This window comes from Heterocephalus glaber, unplaced genomic scaffold (assembly GCF_053883595.1).
Source record: "Heterocephalus glaber isolate CG9 unplaced genomic scaffold, H.glaber_assembly_v1.0 deba00001140, whole genome shotgun sequence".
Lineage (NCBI taxonomy): Eukaryota > Metazoa > Chordata > Mammalia > Rodentia > Bathyergidae > Heterocephalus > Heterocephalus glaber.
In genome coordinates, this window is record NW_028258200.1 from 2,085,303 (window position 1) to 2,103,797 (window position 18,495).

The window sequence follows — 18,495 nt, forward strand, 5'->3', positions numbered from 1 at the left end:
CAGACATTTCTCAGGCAAAGAAGTAGAAATACCATATAAATATATGAAAAAATATTCAACATCACTGGTCATTAGAGAGATGCAAATGAAAACAACACCTCACCCCAGAAAGAATGGCTGCTATCATGAAATCAACCAATAACAAATGCTGTTGGGGCTGTGGGGGAAAGAGGAACCCTGCTCCACTGCTGGTGGGAGTGGAGAGTGGTGCAACCAGTATGGAAATGGAGATACCTCAAAGAACTAGGACTGGGAGTCCCATTTGACCCAGCTATCTCCCTGCTGGATATCTTCCCCAAAGAATTGAAAGAATCATACCACAGTGATATATGTGCACCCATGTTCATAGCAGCACAGTTTGTAATAGCGAAAACTCGGAAACAGCCCAAATGTCCATCAACTGGAGACTGGGTAAAGAAAATGTGGTTTTTAAAAAAAAATAAAATGGAGCACTACTCAGCCATAAAAAATGAGAAATTAGAGACATTTATAGCTAAATGGATCCACATTGAGGCAATACTCTTAAGTGAAATAAATAGGACACACTTGTATAAATACCAAATAGTGTAAATAAAGACTAAAAGGTATAATAGTGTGAAATAGGAAGAAAAGGGGCAAAGGGGAAGGGGCAGTAGGAGGGGTAGGGGAAAGGAAAGAAAAGAATGGAATTAATATGAGAAAATGAAAAAATGGAAACAAGGCCTTTATAAATAGGGATGGAGGGGTTGAAGGGAGGGCAGGGGAAGGGGGAAAAAATAAGAACCAAGAGAGATTATGTAAAGGTGCAAAATTCCAATGATGAATGTCATTGTATAAAATGTACCAATAAAATAAAATTTTTAAAAAAGACCGAATTGGCTTTTTCTGGAGATTCATGAACTGGACATCTCATCTGAAGATTTAGAAAAGGAGGTGGGGGTTGTAGCTCAGCAGTATCATACCTGCCTGGCAAGTGAAAGGTCCTGAGTTCCATCTCTAGTACCCCCCTCAAAAAAAGATTTAGAAAAGGCACTCATTAATCATGGTAGAACATTTGATTTTGATAAGGTGATTTGAGCAGGAACAAGGAAATAGCATAATATAAAAAGTAGTTGTCTGACTTCAGATTACTTGTTTGTTTTTTTTGTTTTTTGTTTTGTTTTGTTTTGTTTGGTACTGGAGATCGAACTCGGGACCTTGCGCGACCTTGTGCTTGCGAGGCAGGCGCCAGAACCACTGAACTAAATCCCCGGCCCAGATTATTTTTTTTATAAGGATTAAAGGGGAGGGCTTCCTTATCATGCCAGCTAAAACTGGCCTGTTTAGTTTGGCTGTCTTTTCTCCTCGTTTCTCAGAAGGATAGATAAAACACCTTAGCTTCAGTTTGGAATTGTGGAATCTTAGCATGAGTGATTCCATTTTGGTTTGGTCTGCTAGGCCTTGTATAGGAGCCCAGTCCAAAGCAATGGCCTTCCACAAGTTTTAATAGCAGTCTGATGATTGGTTAAGATAAATAGACTTCAACTCTTACCAGTTTTCGTCATCTTAAAAATCATACCTTAGTATTAGGCTTAGAATTTTAGAGCCTGCGAGGGATTACAAATGTGCTGCCAAAGTGAGCACAAGGGACTACAAATAACAGTAGTTGTTAATCATTGCTCTTTTTAAAAATCAACTACAATGAAAGAGAAGTAACAACTCTTGAAATTCTACAGCAAAACCCAATCAACTATATTCAGCAATAGTGTAAACAGCAGAAAATTCTAACTGCATTAAAATTTAAGTCTTTACTTCTTTGTAACTTTGTGTTTTACTTTAGTTGTTCCATAAAATAATGAAAAATATAAGAAAAGTAAGTGTGGTAATGAACCTTGAAAGAGAAACTTTAAAACCTATTGCCTCTTTTAGATATTTTGTGAGATGTCTTTCTCTGTCTCAATGAATTTTAAGACTTTGACGGAATTACTTATTAATGTGTTTTATCTTAATGGAAATAGTATGTGACCCTTATTTTGCTCCCCATTCTATTTTTACTCAACTTACAATAATATAATTCAAAATGTGGGTCCTTGAACTATAAACGTTATCTAGGAGCCTTAACTTAGATTATATAAAATATTTTCCCCTATTTAGTGACTAGGTCCTATGGAAATGGGGTTCAAGATTAACTTCCACCACACCAAGTTCTGCTCTGATAAAATTAATTTACATGTAAACTTGGAAATGTTTTCTGCATTTTTTGTATTACAAAAGTTTGTCTTCCTATAGAAGACTCTTCTTGGAAGTTCAGTACAGAAAGTCCACATAATATGACGAGAAGCAGTTGAAGGAAAGCTCCCATCTTTAGGTTTCCTTTTGATGAAAGGAGGCAGGTGATCTTCCTGTTTCCTTTCACTGGGTCCCTTGTAGCTACAGAAATGAGACAGAAAGGAGCCAGAGTAGATCCAGAGTCTGGGCTTTACAAATGTATAGTAAAAGAAAAAAATGTTTTCTCTACACTCACCATACTTCTGACATTGAAAATGAGGGTTTTCTCCACCAAGCAGTTTTCTGATTTTCTACAGGTACCAGCTGAGTGCCCTACAGTTTGATACTCTGACCCAGAAATAGCATATAAAGGGTCCAGGCTCACAAAACTGTCCCTCATTTCAGGTGCCAATTGAGAGTCAGGCGTCTTGCACTTCCATTACTGGGTTGCTATGACCTCCTATTTTGATGATTTTAAGATTTTGCTAGAATGGCTCACAGAACTGAGAAAAACAGTTTACTTATGATTACTGGTTTATTATAAAGAGATAAAACTCAGAAACAGTCAAAGATATATATGGGATAAAATACCAGCACCTCCAAATGTTCACCAACTCAGAAGCTTTGAACTCTGTTTGGAATTTTTCGGAGGTTTCATTATACAAACACAGTTGATTGAAGTAATGATTGTTGGTGAACTCAATCTCCATTCCTTCTTTCCTCCCTGAAAGTTTGGAAGTGGTGTTGAAAGTTCCAACTCTCTCATCACATGGTTGGACCAGTCCCCATTCTGAAGCTATCTAGTGGCCGCCATCCACCAGTCATCTCATTGTCATCCAAAAAGACACTCCTGTAACTCTAGAGAGTCCAAGGGACAAAAAAAGCTTTTGTGTTAGGAACCAAGGACAAGGACTAAATATTATGACAAAAAATGTTTCTATCACTTGGGAAATTACAACAGTTTTAGAGGCTGTGTGTTTGGGAACCATAGGTAAAGACCAAATTTATATTTCTCATATGTCACAAGTGGCCATCATTTTAAGATCCAGAACGTTTTCTAACCCAGAAAGTTCCTTCCAGTCAATACTCTGCTCCAAGAGGAAACTGCTGTTCTATTGTCCTTAATTTTGCCTGTTCTTGAATGTCAGATAACTTGAATCACTCAGTTTATGCTATTCAGTGTATGATTTCTTTAGCTCAGCATTATGTTTTTGTTTGTTTTTTTTTTTTGTACCAGGGATCAAACTCGGGACCTTGCGCTTGCACGGCAAGTGCCGGAACCACTGAGCTAAATCCCCGGCCCCTCAGCATTATGTTTTAAAGATTCACCCATGCTATTATTTTTACTGGTTTTAAAAATTGCTGATTAGGACCCATGATATAACTCTGACAGTTTGTATGTCTGTGTTCGTGGTGATGTCCCTGATGAATATCTATGCTCCCAGTGATGTATCACTGTACTGTTTCCAGTTTGTGACTGTTACCAAAACTCTTGTGGGGCTGGGGATATAGCTTAGTGGTTCTGCTGCCTGCCTCGCAGCAAGCTCAAGGTCCCGAGTTCGATCCTTTGTACCAAAAAAAAACAAAAACGAAAACAAAACTGTTGTGAGTATTCTTGGACAAGTCTTTTTGTGGACCCAGGCTTTCATTCTCTTGGGTGTACCTGTAGGTGAATGTTTAACATCATTAGAAGTTGCAAGAGTGGTTGTATCACTTAACGCCCTAACTAGTACTATGTGAGAGATTATTCTGCCTTCTCACTGATGCTGGTCTTTTTCATTTTGGCTCTTCTGGAGATGTGTAAGGCATCTCATCATGGTTATACTTTGCATTTCTCTGGTAACTAATGACATCATGTATCTTTTTATATGCTTATTGGCTTTTTGTATATTTCTTATAAAGCTTCAAAATCTATTTCCTCTTTTAAAAGTTGAATTGTCTTCATTGTTGACTTATAACAAATCTTCATCTATTTTCTATGTAAGTCCTTTGTCAGATATGTATACTATGAATATTTTGTCTTCATCTGTGATTACCCCTTTGACTTTTGAATTGCATTCTTGAGAAAATTTTAATTTGGATGATGTCCAAATTAACATTTTTCTTTAGTAATTAATGCTGTTCGTATCCTAAGAAGTCTATCCAAAATTGTGAGCATGTCCTCTAATTTTTTTTTGAAAGCCTTATAGGTTTAGCTTTCACATTTAGGTCTGTGATGCATCATAAATTAATTTTTATATAAGATGTGAGGTTGCAGGTTAAGGCTAAATACAGGTCTGGAACTGGCATAGACTCACTTCTGTTAGACAAGTCATAAAGCATTCCAGTTGCAGGAGGGGGATGGATACATGGTACATGTATTGATGCAGGAGGAACACAGGCAGGCAGACACACAAAGGAATTGATGTGGCCACCTTTGGAGACAAGCTACTGTGCTAGAAGTACAGTCGATTTTTGTACATTGATTTTTGTATCCTGTGGTCTTACTCAGTTCACTTATTTGTTCCAGTAGTTTATAGATTCTTTCGGACATTCTGTGCAGTCATTTTATCTGTGGATAATTACAGCTTTATCACTTCTCTTACAGTTTTTGTTTTATTTATTTCTAGTATCCTAATGTGCGAATCAAGACCTTCAGTGTATTGGTGAATAGAAGTAATGAAATTAAACCTTGTTTTTAATCTTAATCTTAAACTTTCAATATATCAGTATTAAATGTGATATTATTTGAAGGTTTTTGGTAAATAATGAAATAATTTCTTTGATTTTTCTTATCACATATTTTCTCAACTTTTTAAATGTCATTATCTTTACCCTCCATTTCCTGAAGAATATTTTTATAGAATTCTAAGATGGAGGGATTTTTTTATTCTTTCTTTCAGCAATTGAAAGATATTATTTTGATGTGGGTATTTAGATTTTGGTTAAGATGTTTTTCCCAGTATATCCATTTGAGGCTGTCATTTTCCCTCTAACTGTTGCTGTAGTTTTCTCTACAACATTTAACATATATTTTCGTAATTGGGTTAAAATTTTCTAGTATCTGTTAGGTCAAGTTTGTTTATCATGTAGTTCAAACCTTATTGGGTTGTTTTTGTATACTTATTCCCTCTATATTAAGAAAACTGTAAATAACGCCCACTATGAGAAAGAATTTGAGTTTAAATATGTCATATTTGCTGTCCATTCTTTGCCGTATCTGCTTTATATTTATTTTCTCTTTTACCCTCTTTTGGAATTCTTTAATTATTCAGTTTCCCCTCCTCTGTTAGTTTGAATTTATACAACACTATTTCTATTTTACTGCTAGTTACCCTAGAAAGTACAATGTGTGTTCTTTTTGAAGATAGTTTTAAAATTACATATGAAGGAGTGCAGCATGATGCTATGGGATACATGTAAATACTAAAAAGATCACCTGTAATTAAGCAAATTAACTGCATTGTCTCACATTTGCACATTTTTTATTTGAGACAAGAGCAGGTAAAATGTACTCATTTAGTATGATCTCCACATACTGCATAATTTCATTACCTAAAATTTTACACTAATTGGATAACTAGACTTATGCATTAATCATCTTTCAGTCATTGGGACAAAACACCTGACATACATAACTTAAGGAAAAAGAGGTTATAGTGGCTCATGGTTTCAGAGTTTCAATTCATGATCAGCAGGCTCCAAAAGGCAGAAACAGCATGGCAAAAGGGTATGGTATCTGAAATGTCATCACCAAACCCAGAGTCATCTAGATTTGCTTCTGTGCTGTTTTCTAGACTTTCTGTAGTTTTGCACTTTGCTTTATCTGTATGATAGGCTTTTATGAAAACACACCTTGGTTATTTCATTGCAAAAGCTTCTTTATGTAAAGTGACAGCAAGAGAAGGAAATGGGAGCATAAATAAACAGAATAAATAGATCTTCATCTCTGAAAACGCTTATTAGACTTACTATTCTATTTATTTTGGAGACTAGGGTTATCTCAGTATCTGAAATGAGAAAAGATGTAATTATGATTGAAAACTGTGTTGTCAAAAGGACTTCACATCCCTTTACCCCTTTAGAAAACAATCTCCCAGTTGCTGTGTCCTCAAGAAGGTCTAAACACATTGTCCTCACATAGTGAAGCTTCTTGTACGGAGGGGCTTGATCCAGTTCATACAGGAGGAGCCCATATGACCTAATCACCTCCTAAAAGTACACTGGAGATAAAGTTTCAACAGGAATCTTGCAGGGGCACAAGTATTCAAACCATACAAGTTTGGGTGGCATATTCCTATGTGTTTTTAAGTGTTTTTTAATAACTGTTTAAAAGTGTAAAAATAATTCTTAGCTTGAGGGTCATACAAAAACAGTACGGCCTGTGAGCTATAATTTGCCTACACCCTGATCTAAAAGAAAGTCCTTCTTATCTTGTCATCTGATAGCAGCACTGCAGGGGCTAGCTAACCATGTACCAGCTATTCCTAAAAATAAACCTGCCAGTCAGACTTCTGCCCAGGTTCACAAAGTACCTCATCTTCCTTCCCACTTAGTGTGAGGTCCACTAAGAAGCAGATGTACACAGTGGAAGCCTCCACACCACTCATTTAGTCAGCCCAGAATAATCAACCAGGAACAATGAGCAGACAACCAAGGTTTATCAGGTATTTGAGGGGAAAAAACCATTATTAGAATATACCAAAATGAGAAACACTGATCCTGGAAGTAATGTGATACAGGGAACCAAGTCTCTTTAAAAATATTTTCTGATTTTATAGATTTTGTCTAATTTGAGATGCTGCTGCATCCTTTAAGGAGAGCTTTGGAAAATGAATAATAAGTGAATAAAGAGCTTTTATACTTTAAAAAGTCCATGGCAGTGATACAAAGTACAGTTGAAAAACCCTCCCAGAACATTGATTTTAAAAATAGAAGGAAATATGACAAAATATAGATACAAAGGAGACAAGGCAAGAGTATCCAACATCCAACTTACAGGAGTTTATAATTGAAGGAAAAGTTATCAAAATAAATAATGGATAAATTTTCCAATTTAAGGAACATTAGTTCACTTAAGGAACATTAGTCTTTAGACAGGAAGGGTACAAATGGTTGTCAAGTGTTAACTGTTTTGGGGATAAGACTAGGTAACGTTCTCAGAAAATTTTAGAATCTAACAAAAATAGATCTCAAATATGTTACAGAAAATGGGAAAACTGCTTCCCTACAAAGTTTTAATGGTTACACTAACATCAGACTTCTCATTTTTGTCTCTAGATACGAAAGAAAACAGTGCAATATTCAAATTGTGGGGTAATTGTTTTTTAATGTAAATTAATATGACCAACTACCAAATACTATCATTCAGATGTGAAGACAGAAAAAAGATGTCTTTAGTCATCCAGGAACTAAAGTTTCTACCACATCTTGTTTTAGTAAGCTGGCTAATTATGGACTCAACAACATGAGAAGGTAAACCAAAAAGAAAATATGGGATCTAGGAAACCAGAACAAATCCAGATCACCAAAGGGAAGTTTTGGAATGACAGCTATATTTAATGCAGTTCTAGAGAACATTCAGTCCAGATTTGAGCGGGAGGTAGGGGAGAGCTGTAGAAGGGATGTCTCAGGTAATACATAATATAATTAAGGAACTGTACTTATGATGCTGTGAGAAAGCATATTATTCTTTGCCTACCCCAGCCCTAAAAAGAAAGACAACATAAGAAAAAGCTGTGCAAGAAGAATATGGTATGAATAAGATGCAATTTAAAATGTGGCATAATTTTAATCATCATTCAGAACTTAAGAGAGAATCTATCCTGTCAAGAAGAGTATCTTGTAAGTGGACCAGGTATTATGACACTGAAGTAAAAGAAGGATATATTATTTTGGCACAGTGTATGGATCTGTCATGAATAGTAATTACATAGTGATAATAAAGGTACTTTTATTATTTTTCAACTTTTAGAGTAAATTTACCAGCAAGTATGAAGACTTTATTAGGGTTATACATTAGAATTCAGATGTTAAAAATCATGACTAAGAGTCAAGATATAGCTAACAAAGAAGGTGAAAGGGGGAGAGGAAAGGTGGAAGGAAAGCTAGTGGTGCAGTTATTATTTCCCATGATTGGGAGTTAGTCCGTGAATTGACCCAAGCCCATTAAGATTAGAGGTACAGCCAGCTCTTCACACCGCTGGGTGCCGCACCAGGTGGGCTCAGCCAACCATGGATCTAAAATATTTTTTTTAAGTTGCATCTGTTCTGAACATGTACAGACGTTTTTGTTGTCATTATTCACTAAATAACACAGTGTTGCAACTCTTACATAGCATTTACATTGTATTAGGTATGTAAGTAACCTAGAAATGATTTAAAATACACAGGAAGGTTTGTATACATAAATATGATTTATATAAAGAACTTGTGCAGCTTTGTATTTGGAGGGGGTCAAACAAATCTCTAGATTTGTTTGCAAGGTGTGACAAATCTCTAGAAGATATGACGGGCTGCACTATATTATTTGAAATTACAAATGTAGGCAAGAGGAGAAATGAAGATAGTGTAATTTACTAAATATTGAAAAGAAAGGTTAAAGAGAATTTATGAAGGTAGTTAAAACCTTATTTTTTATAATTGGGGCTTGGATTTTGTCTAGAGTATAAGTCTAGATAGAAATAGAGACTAAAAGCATTTTGAGTTAGAGAGGTAAACATCAGAAAACTAAAAACAGAAATAAAGAAGGGCTTGCCTCTGGGAAGAGGGTCTTTGGGTTTCCTCTTGTTCTTTTATGTCCTTCAACCACCAGTGCTTAAATGTTGCTGTCCTCTAGAAATCAGCCCTTGGCCTCTGTCTCACATAACATATGCATAGTAATTGGCTTGCACAACTACCTGCGAACTTTTGAGTCCTGCTCTCTTATCTCTAACCTGATTATTTTCCTGAATGCAAGACCTGCATTTCCAAACATCTATTTCTGCAAGTCCCAGAAGCATTTAAAAATTAACATGTTCACAATGGAAATCATGATCTTAACTTATGAAATCTATTTATATATTCCTTTGAATATAGGCTTCAGTTTTTAATTATATTGAAATATAGTTTACATATCATAACGTTCACTTGTATTAGGTGAACAATTCTTTGACATTTAGTAAATTTGCAGAGTTGTCTGACAATTTCCTCAATCCAGTTTTAGAACAAATTCAACCACTCTTAAAAGATCCCCCATGCTCATTTGTAGTTGCTTTCAGTTCCTGGCCCAGTCCCAAGCAACCATTAATCTACTCTTTATAGATTTACTTTTTCTAGATATTTCATATAAATTGAATCATACGTGATTTTCTGTGGCTGGCTTCTTTCACTTAATATGTTTTTGAAGTTCATTCATGTTTTAACATGTTCTAATACTTAATTCTGTGTTATTGCCAAATAGTGGTCTGTTGTATGCCCATACCAAATTCTGTTTATCCATTCATCAATTGATAGACATTTGAATTATTTCCAGTTTGGAGCCATTATGAATAAAGTCATTCTAACGTTTGCATACAGGTCTTTGTGTGGACTTCTATTTTCATTTCTCTTGGATACATTCGTATGATAAACTTAAGCATCTATCAAACTACTTCCCAAAGTGGTTGAACCACTTTATAGTCCCACCAGCAAGAGATAAGAGTTCTAGTTTCTCCATATCCATTCTTTTTTTTTAATTTTTATTTTTTGTATTAAATTCTTTCATTGGTACATTGTAGGTATACAACACAATTACATTTCTCATTGGGAATTGTACCTTTGCATAATGCATCTTGGTTCTTATTTTTTCCGCATTCCTAGCCCTCCCTTCACCCCCTCCACCCTTCCCTATTTACAAAGACTTTATTTCCATTTCTCATCATTTTTCCTTTCCCTTCTTTCCTTTCCCCTGGCCCTCCCACTACCCCTACCCCTTAGACCTTTTCTTCCTATTTTACATTATCAATTATTCATTCTAATCATTGGTACATTTTAGGTATACAATATAATGACATTCATCATTGGAAATTTGCACCTTTACATAGTCTCTCTTGGTTCTTATTTTTCACCCTTGCCCAGCCCTCCAACCCCTCCATTTCTCCCTATTTACAAAGATTTTGTTCCTATTTTTCCATTTTCTCATATTAATCCCATTCCCTTCTATCCTTTCTCCTAGCCCTCCCACTTCCTTTCCCATTACCTATTATACATTTTAGTCCTTATTTACACTTTCAGTTTCTCACACCAGAGAAACTATTTGGTATTTATACATGTTTGTCCTGTTTATTTCACTTAAGAGTATCGCCTCAATGTGCATCCACTTAGCTATAAATGTCTCTACTTTCTCATTTTTTATGGCTCCATTTTATAAAAAAACCACATTTTCTTGATCCAGTCTCCAGTTGATGGGCATTTGGGCTGTTTCCAAGTTTTAGCTGTTACAAACTGTGCTGCTATGAACATGGGCGCACATGTATCACTGTGGTATGATTCTTTTAATTCTTTGGGGAAGATCCCCAGCAGTGGAATAGCGGGGTCAAAGGGGACTTCCAGTCCTAGTTCTTTGAGGTATCTCCATACTGATTTCCACAGTGGTTGCACCAGTCTACACTCGCACCAGCAGTGGAGCAGGTTTCCTCTTTACTTATTTAATTTCAGTAATCCTTGATTTTCTTTCTTACTCACTTATTCTGTGGGTGTACCTCCTAAGTATATCTTAATTACTCCCTTCTTTATTACAATTTTTAATTGCTTTGTTCTTCATTATTCTTGATTTTTTTTAAAAATTCTTTTATTGGTACATTTTAGGTATACAATATGTTTACATTTATCATTGAGTGATTGTACCTGTACATGATGTTTCTTGGTTCTTATTTTTTTCCCCATTACCTGTGCACCCTTCACCACCTCCACCCTTCCCTATTTACATAGATTTCATTTCCATTTTTTTTCCTTTTCTCATAATTTTCCTTTCCCTTCTTTCCTTTCCCTTTCCGCTCCCACCACCCCTACACCTTTGGACCTTTCCCTATTTCAGATTATCAATTATTCCTTTTAATAATTTTAATCCTTATTTACACTTTAAGTTTCTAACACTAGAGAAACTATTCGGTATTTACACATGTGTGTCCTATTTATTATTCTTGATTATTAAAATAGCCTCCAAACTGCTTTCTCTGATAACATTTCCTTGGATTGATTTTCTAGAATGTCATTAAATGAATTTTATAAAGTGCATTTTGTAATTACTTGTTTTCGTCTCTGTTATTACCCAGTCCAGGAAGGGACTGTCATTTTTTTAAGGGTAATAGGCCACTTGGTACATTTTTTTCTTTCTTTTTTTTTTTTTTTGGTACCAGGGGTCGAACTCGGGTCCTTGTGCTTGTGTAGCAGGCGGCGAAACCACTGAGCTAAATCCCAGGCCCGGTACATGTTTTTTGATAGAGGAATGAAGAAATTATTCTTAAATACCAAGGCTTTCATTTTGAGTGAAATATTGCCTTAAAAATCTTTACATTTTCTACTGTAGAATTACTGTATATAGCTCTAAAGTTTATTTGCATTGTCCAAAAAGTACTTAATATAAAATTGCCATGATATGTCTCTTAATACATCTTGAATGTCATAATGTTAGATGGTTTCTCATAGGATTTAGTAGTCACTTCTGTATTAGTATTAGTAAACAGCACAGCCATTCCACAGTGCAAATTAAATAATGAAAGATACAACTGATTTTTCATAAAAGTCAAACACTATAAGCTAAAATAATTTATGTGACTGTGTGCATCTGTCATTCTTATGATTATGTAAAAATTGCCTTTGTGGGAGATACTATATGATACTAAAAAGAATTGTTTTTAGATACATAATTATATGATTTTATTTTAATATTTTTAAAGCACAAATGTATTTGTTTCTGTGTTTTACATCAATCAAGTAATAATGTTTGAGTTGTGTCTTTAGAAAAGATAATCATCTAAATGCTTGGCATACTTTAGATAATTATATGATGAAGAACCCTAGGCTTCATTTAAACAAAATTAGAGGTTTAGTCAATGTTTAAAATGTTTTCTAAAACTTAACTTTCTTATGCATATAAAATAACTTTGCCATAGTTTTCAGTTAGTTATTTGTCATCAATATTAGTCAAGTTCAATAATTATATCATTTCAAATTGGATATGATGTTATAAAGTTCTCAGAACTATTATCTTCTTTCAATTTTATAAGGTCTTCAAGTCATTGTATATAAGTTGTATGTAGTTTATAAGGAAATTAGTTTTTTAAAAAAAATCTGTGGGACACTTGTCCATTAGCTTCATATTAAAATTCCTTTTATTCACAGACTTATATAACACTCTTAAATTATCCAGATATGTAAAGATAAGTAGAGTCTAAAGAACGTGGTTTATTTCATAACTTTGAAACTTGGACAGTGATTTGAGAGTTCAACTTAGTGCACAGCTCCTTTTCTAAGTAGCGTTCAGCTCTGTTTGCAACTCTGAACATGTAGACTGAAGGGGTGGTTCCCGCAGGTACCTGACCTCTGTGCACAACTTGGTCCGCCTTGCCTTCGCCCAAACTGCAATCCTATCAGTCAGATTTTTGACGTGTTACAGAACGCAAGTCACAGCTGCTGCAATCTGCAGTATCGAAAACTTTTGAAATACTGCATGTCTAACAAAGTTCAGTTTTTGTGTGAATGAAAGTTTTATTAAGGTAAGCCCTGCTTGTTTAGGAAAAAGAAACTCAGAAAAAGGCAGTGATTATTTCACATTTATGTAAGTGTATGTTTTCCTTTCTCTCCCTCCCCCACCTTCCCTGTAAGAGAAAGAGTGGTTGGCTTTGGGAGAAGACCTTGGTATTACACCTGCGTTAATAATAACTTGTAGATTAAGATTTCTGTTACAATCTTAAGTCAGGAATACATTGCCTTTATAAAATAGAATTCAGAGCTTGTGATCATAATGTAAGTATAAAATGCTTCATCTCTTCAAAGATATTTTTAATTCCTTCGTTTCTGTTATAAGCAGAAAATTTCACATACAGGCATGTCTCATTAGCTACTTTGCTTTGCCAGATACCAGACATTTTTTTTTAAAAAAAAGGCATGTGTAGATTGATACATGTAATGTGCAGTTTACAGTAAACTTAGAAATGCTTTTATGAAAGTTTTAAAGGTTCTATATAAATGCAAACATTTTAAATGCTGTTAGCAATTTTTCTGTATTATAATTGACTTTTCAATAAATTGAAAAAGTGGCAGTTATTCATTTTTCTTAAAAGTCAGATCATTAGTAGCCTTCATGAAAAAGCAAAATAGTCAATTCAGGTCAATTTCATTTTCTGCCTTATATATTTCATATATAATCTCATAGTGCACTACTATATGTAAAATATTTATTAAAAGCAAAATTTATCAAATTTTTCTACAGAGAATTTTAAGATTGAATTACATTATGCAGTGATTTATACTTAGCACATTTGTATTTTTTAATGTTTTTTAGTTGTATCTATTCAGATTTTATATATAATGGCTAAAAAGTAGATATTCTACTTAATTTTGTCACACATAATCTTGCTTTCAACATTTAAGAGTATCACTGTTAGAATATTTGACATCTTGTAATGCTCTCAAGAAAATTTAATTTTTCCTAAATTATTAATTTTAAACTATTTTAGGTGCTGTTTTTCAACCCTAATCTTTTTACCAAGAATGAAACTGTTTAAAAATTAAGATGCCAACAGGTAATTTCTTGTAAGTTCATACTTCTGTCATTGTGTGTCATTTAGAGCAACAACTGTATATTAACACAAGGCTATACTGTTCCCTACCAAAAACCATTCCACACATATGAAATATTTTGGTTTTGAAAGACCTTCTTTTTTTACCATAAAACTTTTATTTTAGATTTACATGTTTTAGTGGCTTTTACAAACTGACAGATTTTAGCTTTCTATCTAATATCAACTTTTCAAAGAATGAAATCAGAATAAGAATAAAAATAGATTCAGAGAGAATTCAGGTTAGATGAATGTTTTCTTTATTGATAAAATACTAAGTATTGAGATATGTTGTTATAATATGGTTAAATACAGGGACATTAATTTTGGCTGTGAAAAAGTTACTTTACACCCTCAGTAGGAAACCATATGTAGTGACTTCCATGATTCTGATGTGATATGTTAATTGACATTTTGTTAGCCAGATTTCTCCAGAAAAATTGGATGATATTATTAAAAGTTGCTTGATTATGAGAAAGCATGACATTATGGTAAAGAGAGGAAAAAATACTTAGTTTTGGCTGGTTTATTTTCCTTTTTTAATACTTAAATTCTCTGGAGTTCTATTTTCCTCTACATTTATAACTTTTATAAGTTATAAAGGGATGCTGAAACAAGTTTTTCTCAATTCAAAGTAAAAAACCTTTAAATGTGAAGGTGTGATTGTGAGGACATTTGGCTCATAGCAATTATATCTTAACAGGTGTTGATTTCTTAGTGGCAAAAATATTAGAAAGGTTTTTTTAAAATTGGAACACTGTTTTTTAGATACCAAGCTGGATGGCAAATGGAAGTAATGCTATTTTCTTTTTCACATTAGATGATTCTAGGTCATTTCTTAGAAACAATTAGGGACTAACAGTGTGCAATTTAAAAGCAATGTAGGGACCAGGGATTTAGCTCAGTGGTTTTGCCGCCTGCTGCGCAAGTGCAAGGACCCAAGTTTGATCCCCGGTACCAAAAAATAAAAAAATAAAAGCAATAAAATATTCTCTTTAAGGCCAAAAGATACAATCTTCTAATCATAGGTAATAGTAAATGACTTGATAAATTTGAATATAGTTTCATGTAATTTTTCTATACAGTGGTTTTGATGCCCAGGAGTGAAACTTTTCTTTTTTAAAAAAAAAAGATTAGGGGTGCAATCCTAGCACTCAGGAGTCTGAGACAGGAGGATCGCTGTGAGTTCAAGGCTATATAATGCGTTCAAGATTAGCTTGAACTGCAGAGCAGGACCCTGTATCAAAAAACAAACCAACCAAACAAAAAACCAAAAAAATAAAAAAGAGTAGAGGTGGAAGTGAGTCAGGAAGGAAGGAAGAAGGTACCAAAGGAGAAAGGGAAAACAGAGATGAAGATAGATAAAGGAAAGGCCAGAGATAAGGAAGTAAAGGTGGAGAAAGAAGAAGGAAAGAAAGGAAGCAAGGGAGAAATGAAGGTTTATTTTCTTAATGTTCTGACAGTTTTGGCTATATGTTAAGCAACAACTTAGGTTTTTTTGTTTTATTTGATAAGTTTAGATAATCTTTACAATGACTAGCTATTACCTAAAATCCTTTTGCAAAACAAAGTCTTGTGAGATTATAGTATCTTTGGTTTTTGATGTTAATTATCAAATATAGGGGTATTTAGAGATAATTTTTTTTGGTACAGAGGATCGAACTCAAGACAATTTTGAAAATCAAAATGTAGTCTAAATTTTTCCCCACTACATATTTAGATTTTAATATATTTGAGACCTAAAAGGAAAAACATCAGAATCTAAATACAGTCTTAGGACAGGAAAACTGTAAATACTGCAGAATCACTGTGGTAAATGAGAAAGGCCCTGTTCTAAGAACCTGATGACTGCCTTTTTACCTAACTAATGTAGAGATTTCTTAGTTCTGTTATATTTACCTAAATCCATTTAAATTAATGGCCATATCCTTAGGATGAATTAATTTTTCTCTCAAAAGGACAGATATCCTTGCCTATGAAATAAGGAATAAATTCTTTCATTTTGAGAAAAGAATTTTTTATTGTAATTTTTAGAATTGCTATTTTACTCTAAGACTAACTGTTCCTGGTTGCCCTAGAAAACTTTTAATGTGCCTTTCTCTGTCCCATATACATATGTGTTTTAGATCACGAGGAGCCCTGTGGTCCCAGTCACAGGTCATTTTGCCTGAATGGGGGGATTTGTTATGTGATACCTACTATTCCCAGCCCATTTTGTAGGTGAGTGAAATGGACTGGGGGGAGAGGGTATTTGTATTTTTTTTTTTATCATCTACTAACTTCTTTGAGAAGTGATTAAAAAATGAACAAAAAGTATAAAATGAAAAAAATTGGGGGAATATTCTTTATGCCCTCTGTATGTAGGGCAAAATTATGTTTTTTAAAACAACAAAACAGCAAATAAAAAATGTCATTCAAAATGTTTATTTTAAAAATTGATATTGGTAGGTTCTAGCCTAGACAGAGTTTAACAAATAAAATAATCCATTTTAGTGAGCTTTTTGACTTTTAGCAATTTAGAGAAGGCAGTTCTGTTTAATACTGCTGGCAGAACAGCTGGAGAGTTCAGTAATGTAAGAAACTCAATGTGAGTCAATTTGAGTTTAAAATATATAAATACAGAATAACTGAGTTAGTACCAAAGAAAATAGAGTTGTTTTTCTATTGTTAGTAACAAAGGAGAAAAACAAAGTCTCAGCTCTTGTTTTCAAATAATGTAATTCATTTTGGAAGCATAGATAAAGCAAGAAATTGATGAAAGCTTTCAAAATAGTACTTGAATAGCTGGATTCCTGTAGTTTAGTTAAGATATGAGGGCATATAATAAATCTCTTCTAGTTTGAGTGAGCAACATACTAGCAGAGAGGCTCATGGGCTTTGTAGAGCTGCTGCCTAATCACCTCAAGATACTTTGCAACATGTGTGAATTACAGTACTTGTTTGTTCTGTGATTGAAATGAGAAATGTAGAATCTACATTTAAAATTTAAGATTTTGTTAAATGAAAGGATAGAACAGTAAAATTAACAGGAAAGATTAAAGATGTTGGAATTTGGTTTGGAGCAGAGGAGACAGGTAAATAAGTTCACAGTTTGCTCAAGAAGTTTTTAGGGATTTTTATGTAGGGAATAGTGCCTAGTGAATATATAAAGGAAGGGAATAGAATAACAAACTAACAATTACTCAACACCCACCATGTGCCTCAACAGTATGTTTTTTTGAAAATCTACTTGCTGAGATGTAAATTATGTTGATAAACTAAATTTACTTAAAGTGCACAATTGATGAATTTTGGCAAATGTTTATACTGTATCTGTCAGACCACTGTGATGTTAAAACATTTCCATTCCTTTCCTGCTCCCCACCCCAAATTTCAGGCTGTGCTTTTTCTTCATTTATGCTTCTACATTCATTCTTAGAAAAACCTCAGAGAAAGGCAGGGGGACCTTAAGAAATAGAAAAGTAAAACAACAGCAAAAAAGAAATTAAGTGACATAACAAGGGTCACATAGAGATGGCCTTAGATACAACTCCCATTTGCTTAACCTTATAATATATTCATTCTGAATTCTAAGTAGATAAAGCACATGGCATTTATAAAATTAAATTTAAATATGTATTAGCAGATATACATTTAACAAAGGATGCTAATGTTTTGTGTCTTTGCTGGTGGCTAACAGGGTAAATACTTCTTCATTGAGCCGCCTTTGCACCTTTGTCAAAAATCAATTAACCAACTATTTCTGAGCTTATTTCTGGACCAGTCTATCTGTTGATCAGTGTTTCTGTCTTTTTTGTTTTGTTTTGTTTTTTTGTTTTTGGTACTGGGGATTGAACTCAGGTCCTTGTGCTTGCACAGCAGGCAGTGGAACCACTGAGATAAATCCCCAGCCCTAGTGTTTCTGTCTTTTTACCAATTCCAGATAGTGTTGATGACTATGAGTTTACGATGAGTGAAAGTGGGTAGTGTGAGTCCATAACTTTATTCTTCCTCTCACTGGTCTTTACTTTTCTTTTCTAATAGATAATATTTATTGTTAAAAAGGTTTCAAGCACATTTTAACTTAATCCTACCAATTCTATACTTTGTTATTCAGTTCTAAGTTTAAAATTTTTTCCATTATAATTTTTTTTTTTAACCTGTGGTTTATTGTTACCTTTTTATATCTAATTGCACAGTGGTCCATGAACTTGGTCCATCAAACGTTTTGCCCTGAATAAATTGAAAGAAAGAATTAAGGAGGACTGGGCTTGGTGACTAAGTCACACTCTGGGACTTAACCTTATTTCCCCTATCCTCTCTGCTCCTTCCTTAGTAGCATTTCTCTGCTAAAGTAATATTCTAGTGTCCCTTTTTCTTCTGTCCCAATTCTATTTACAATACTGCTGTAGTGATTTTTCTGAAAAGCAGATCTGATTTTCTTTTCTATTCATAAAATCTCCAAGGGATTCTTATGCCCCAGGGTGCAACTGAATTTCTTAGCCCAGCA

The 18,495-nt window shown here is 34.1% G+C and overlaps 1 protein-coding gene across 11 annotated transcripts in view; it reads left to right on the forward strand.

Annotated features, from left to right (window-relative positions):
• Positions 1 to 18,495, forward strand: part of Nrg4 (neuregulin 4) — a 110,465-nt gene that overhangs the window by 22,717 nt on the left and 69,253 nt on the right. For 7 of the 11 annotated variants that reach the window (XM_021250097.2, XM_087210219.1, XM_021250096.2 and 4 more), the window contains exons 6-8: positions 12,758 to 12,941; positions 13,905 to 13,970; positions 16,133 to 16,226. In XM_021250097.2, coding sequence (XP_021105756.1) covers positions 13,961 to 13,970; positions 16,133 to 16,226 — 104 coding nt within the window. In that variant the 5' untranslated portion in view covers positions 12,758 to 12,941; positions 13,905 to 13,960. The remainder of the gene's footprint in view (positions 1 to 12,757; positions 12,942 to 13,904; positions 13,971 to 16,132; positions 16,227 to 18,495) is intronic. The other 4 variants (XM_087210214.1, XM_087210213.1, XM_087210215.1 and 1 more) reach the window with 1 other exon arrangement.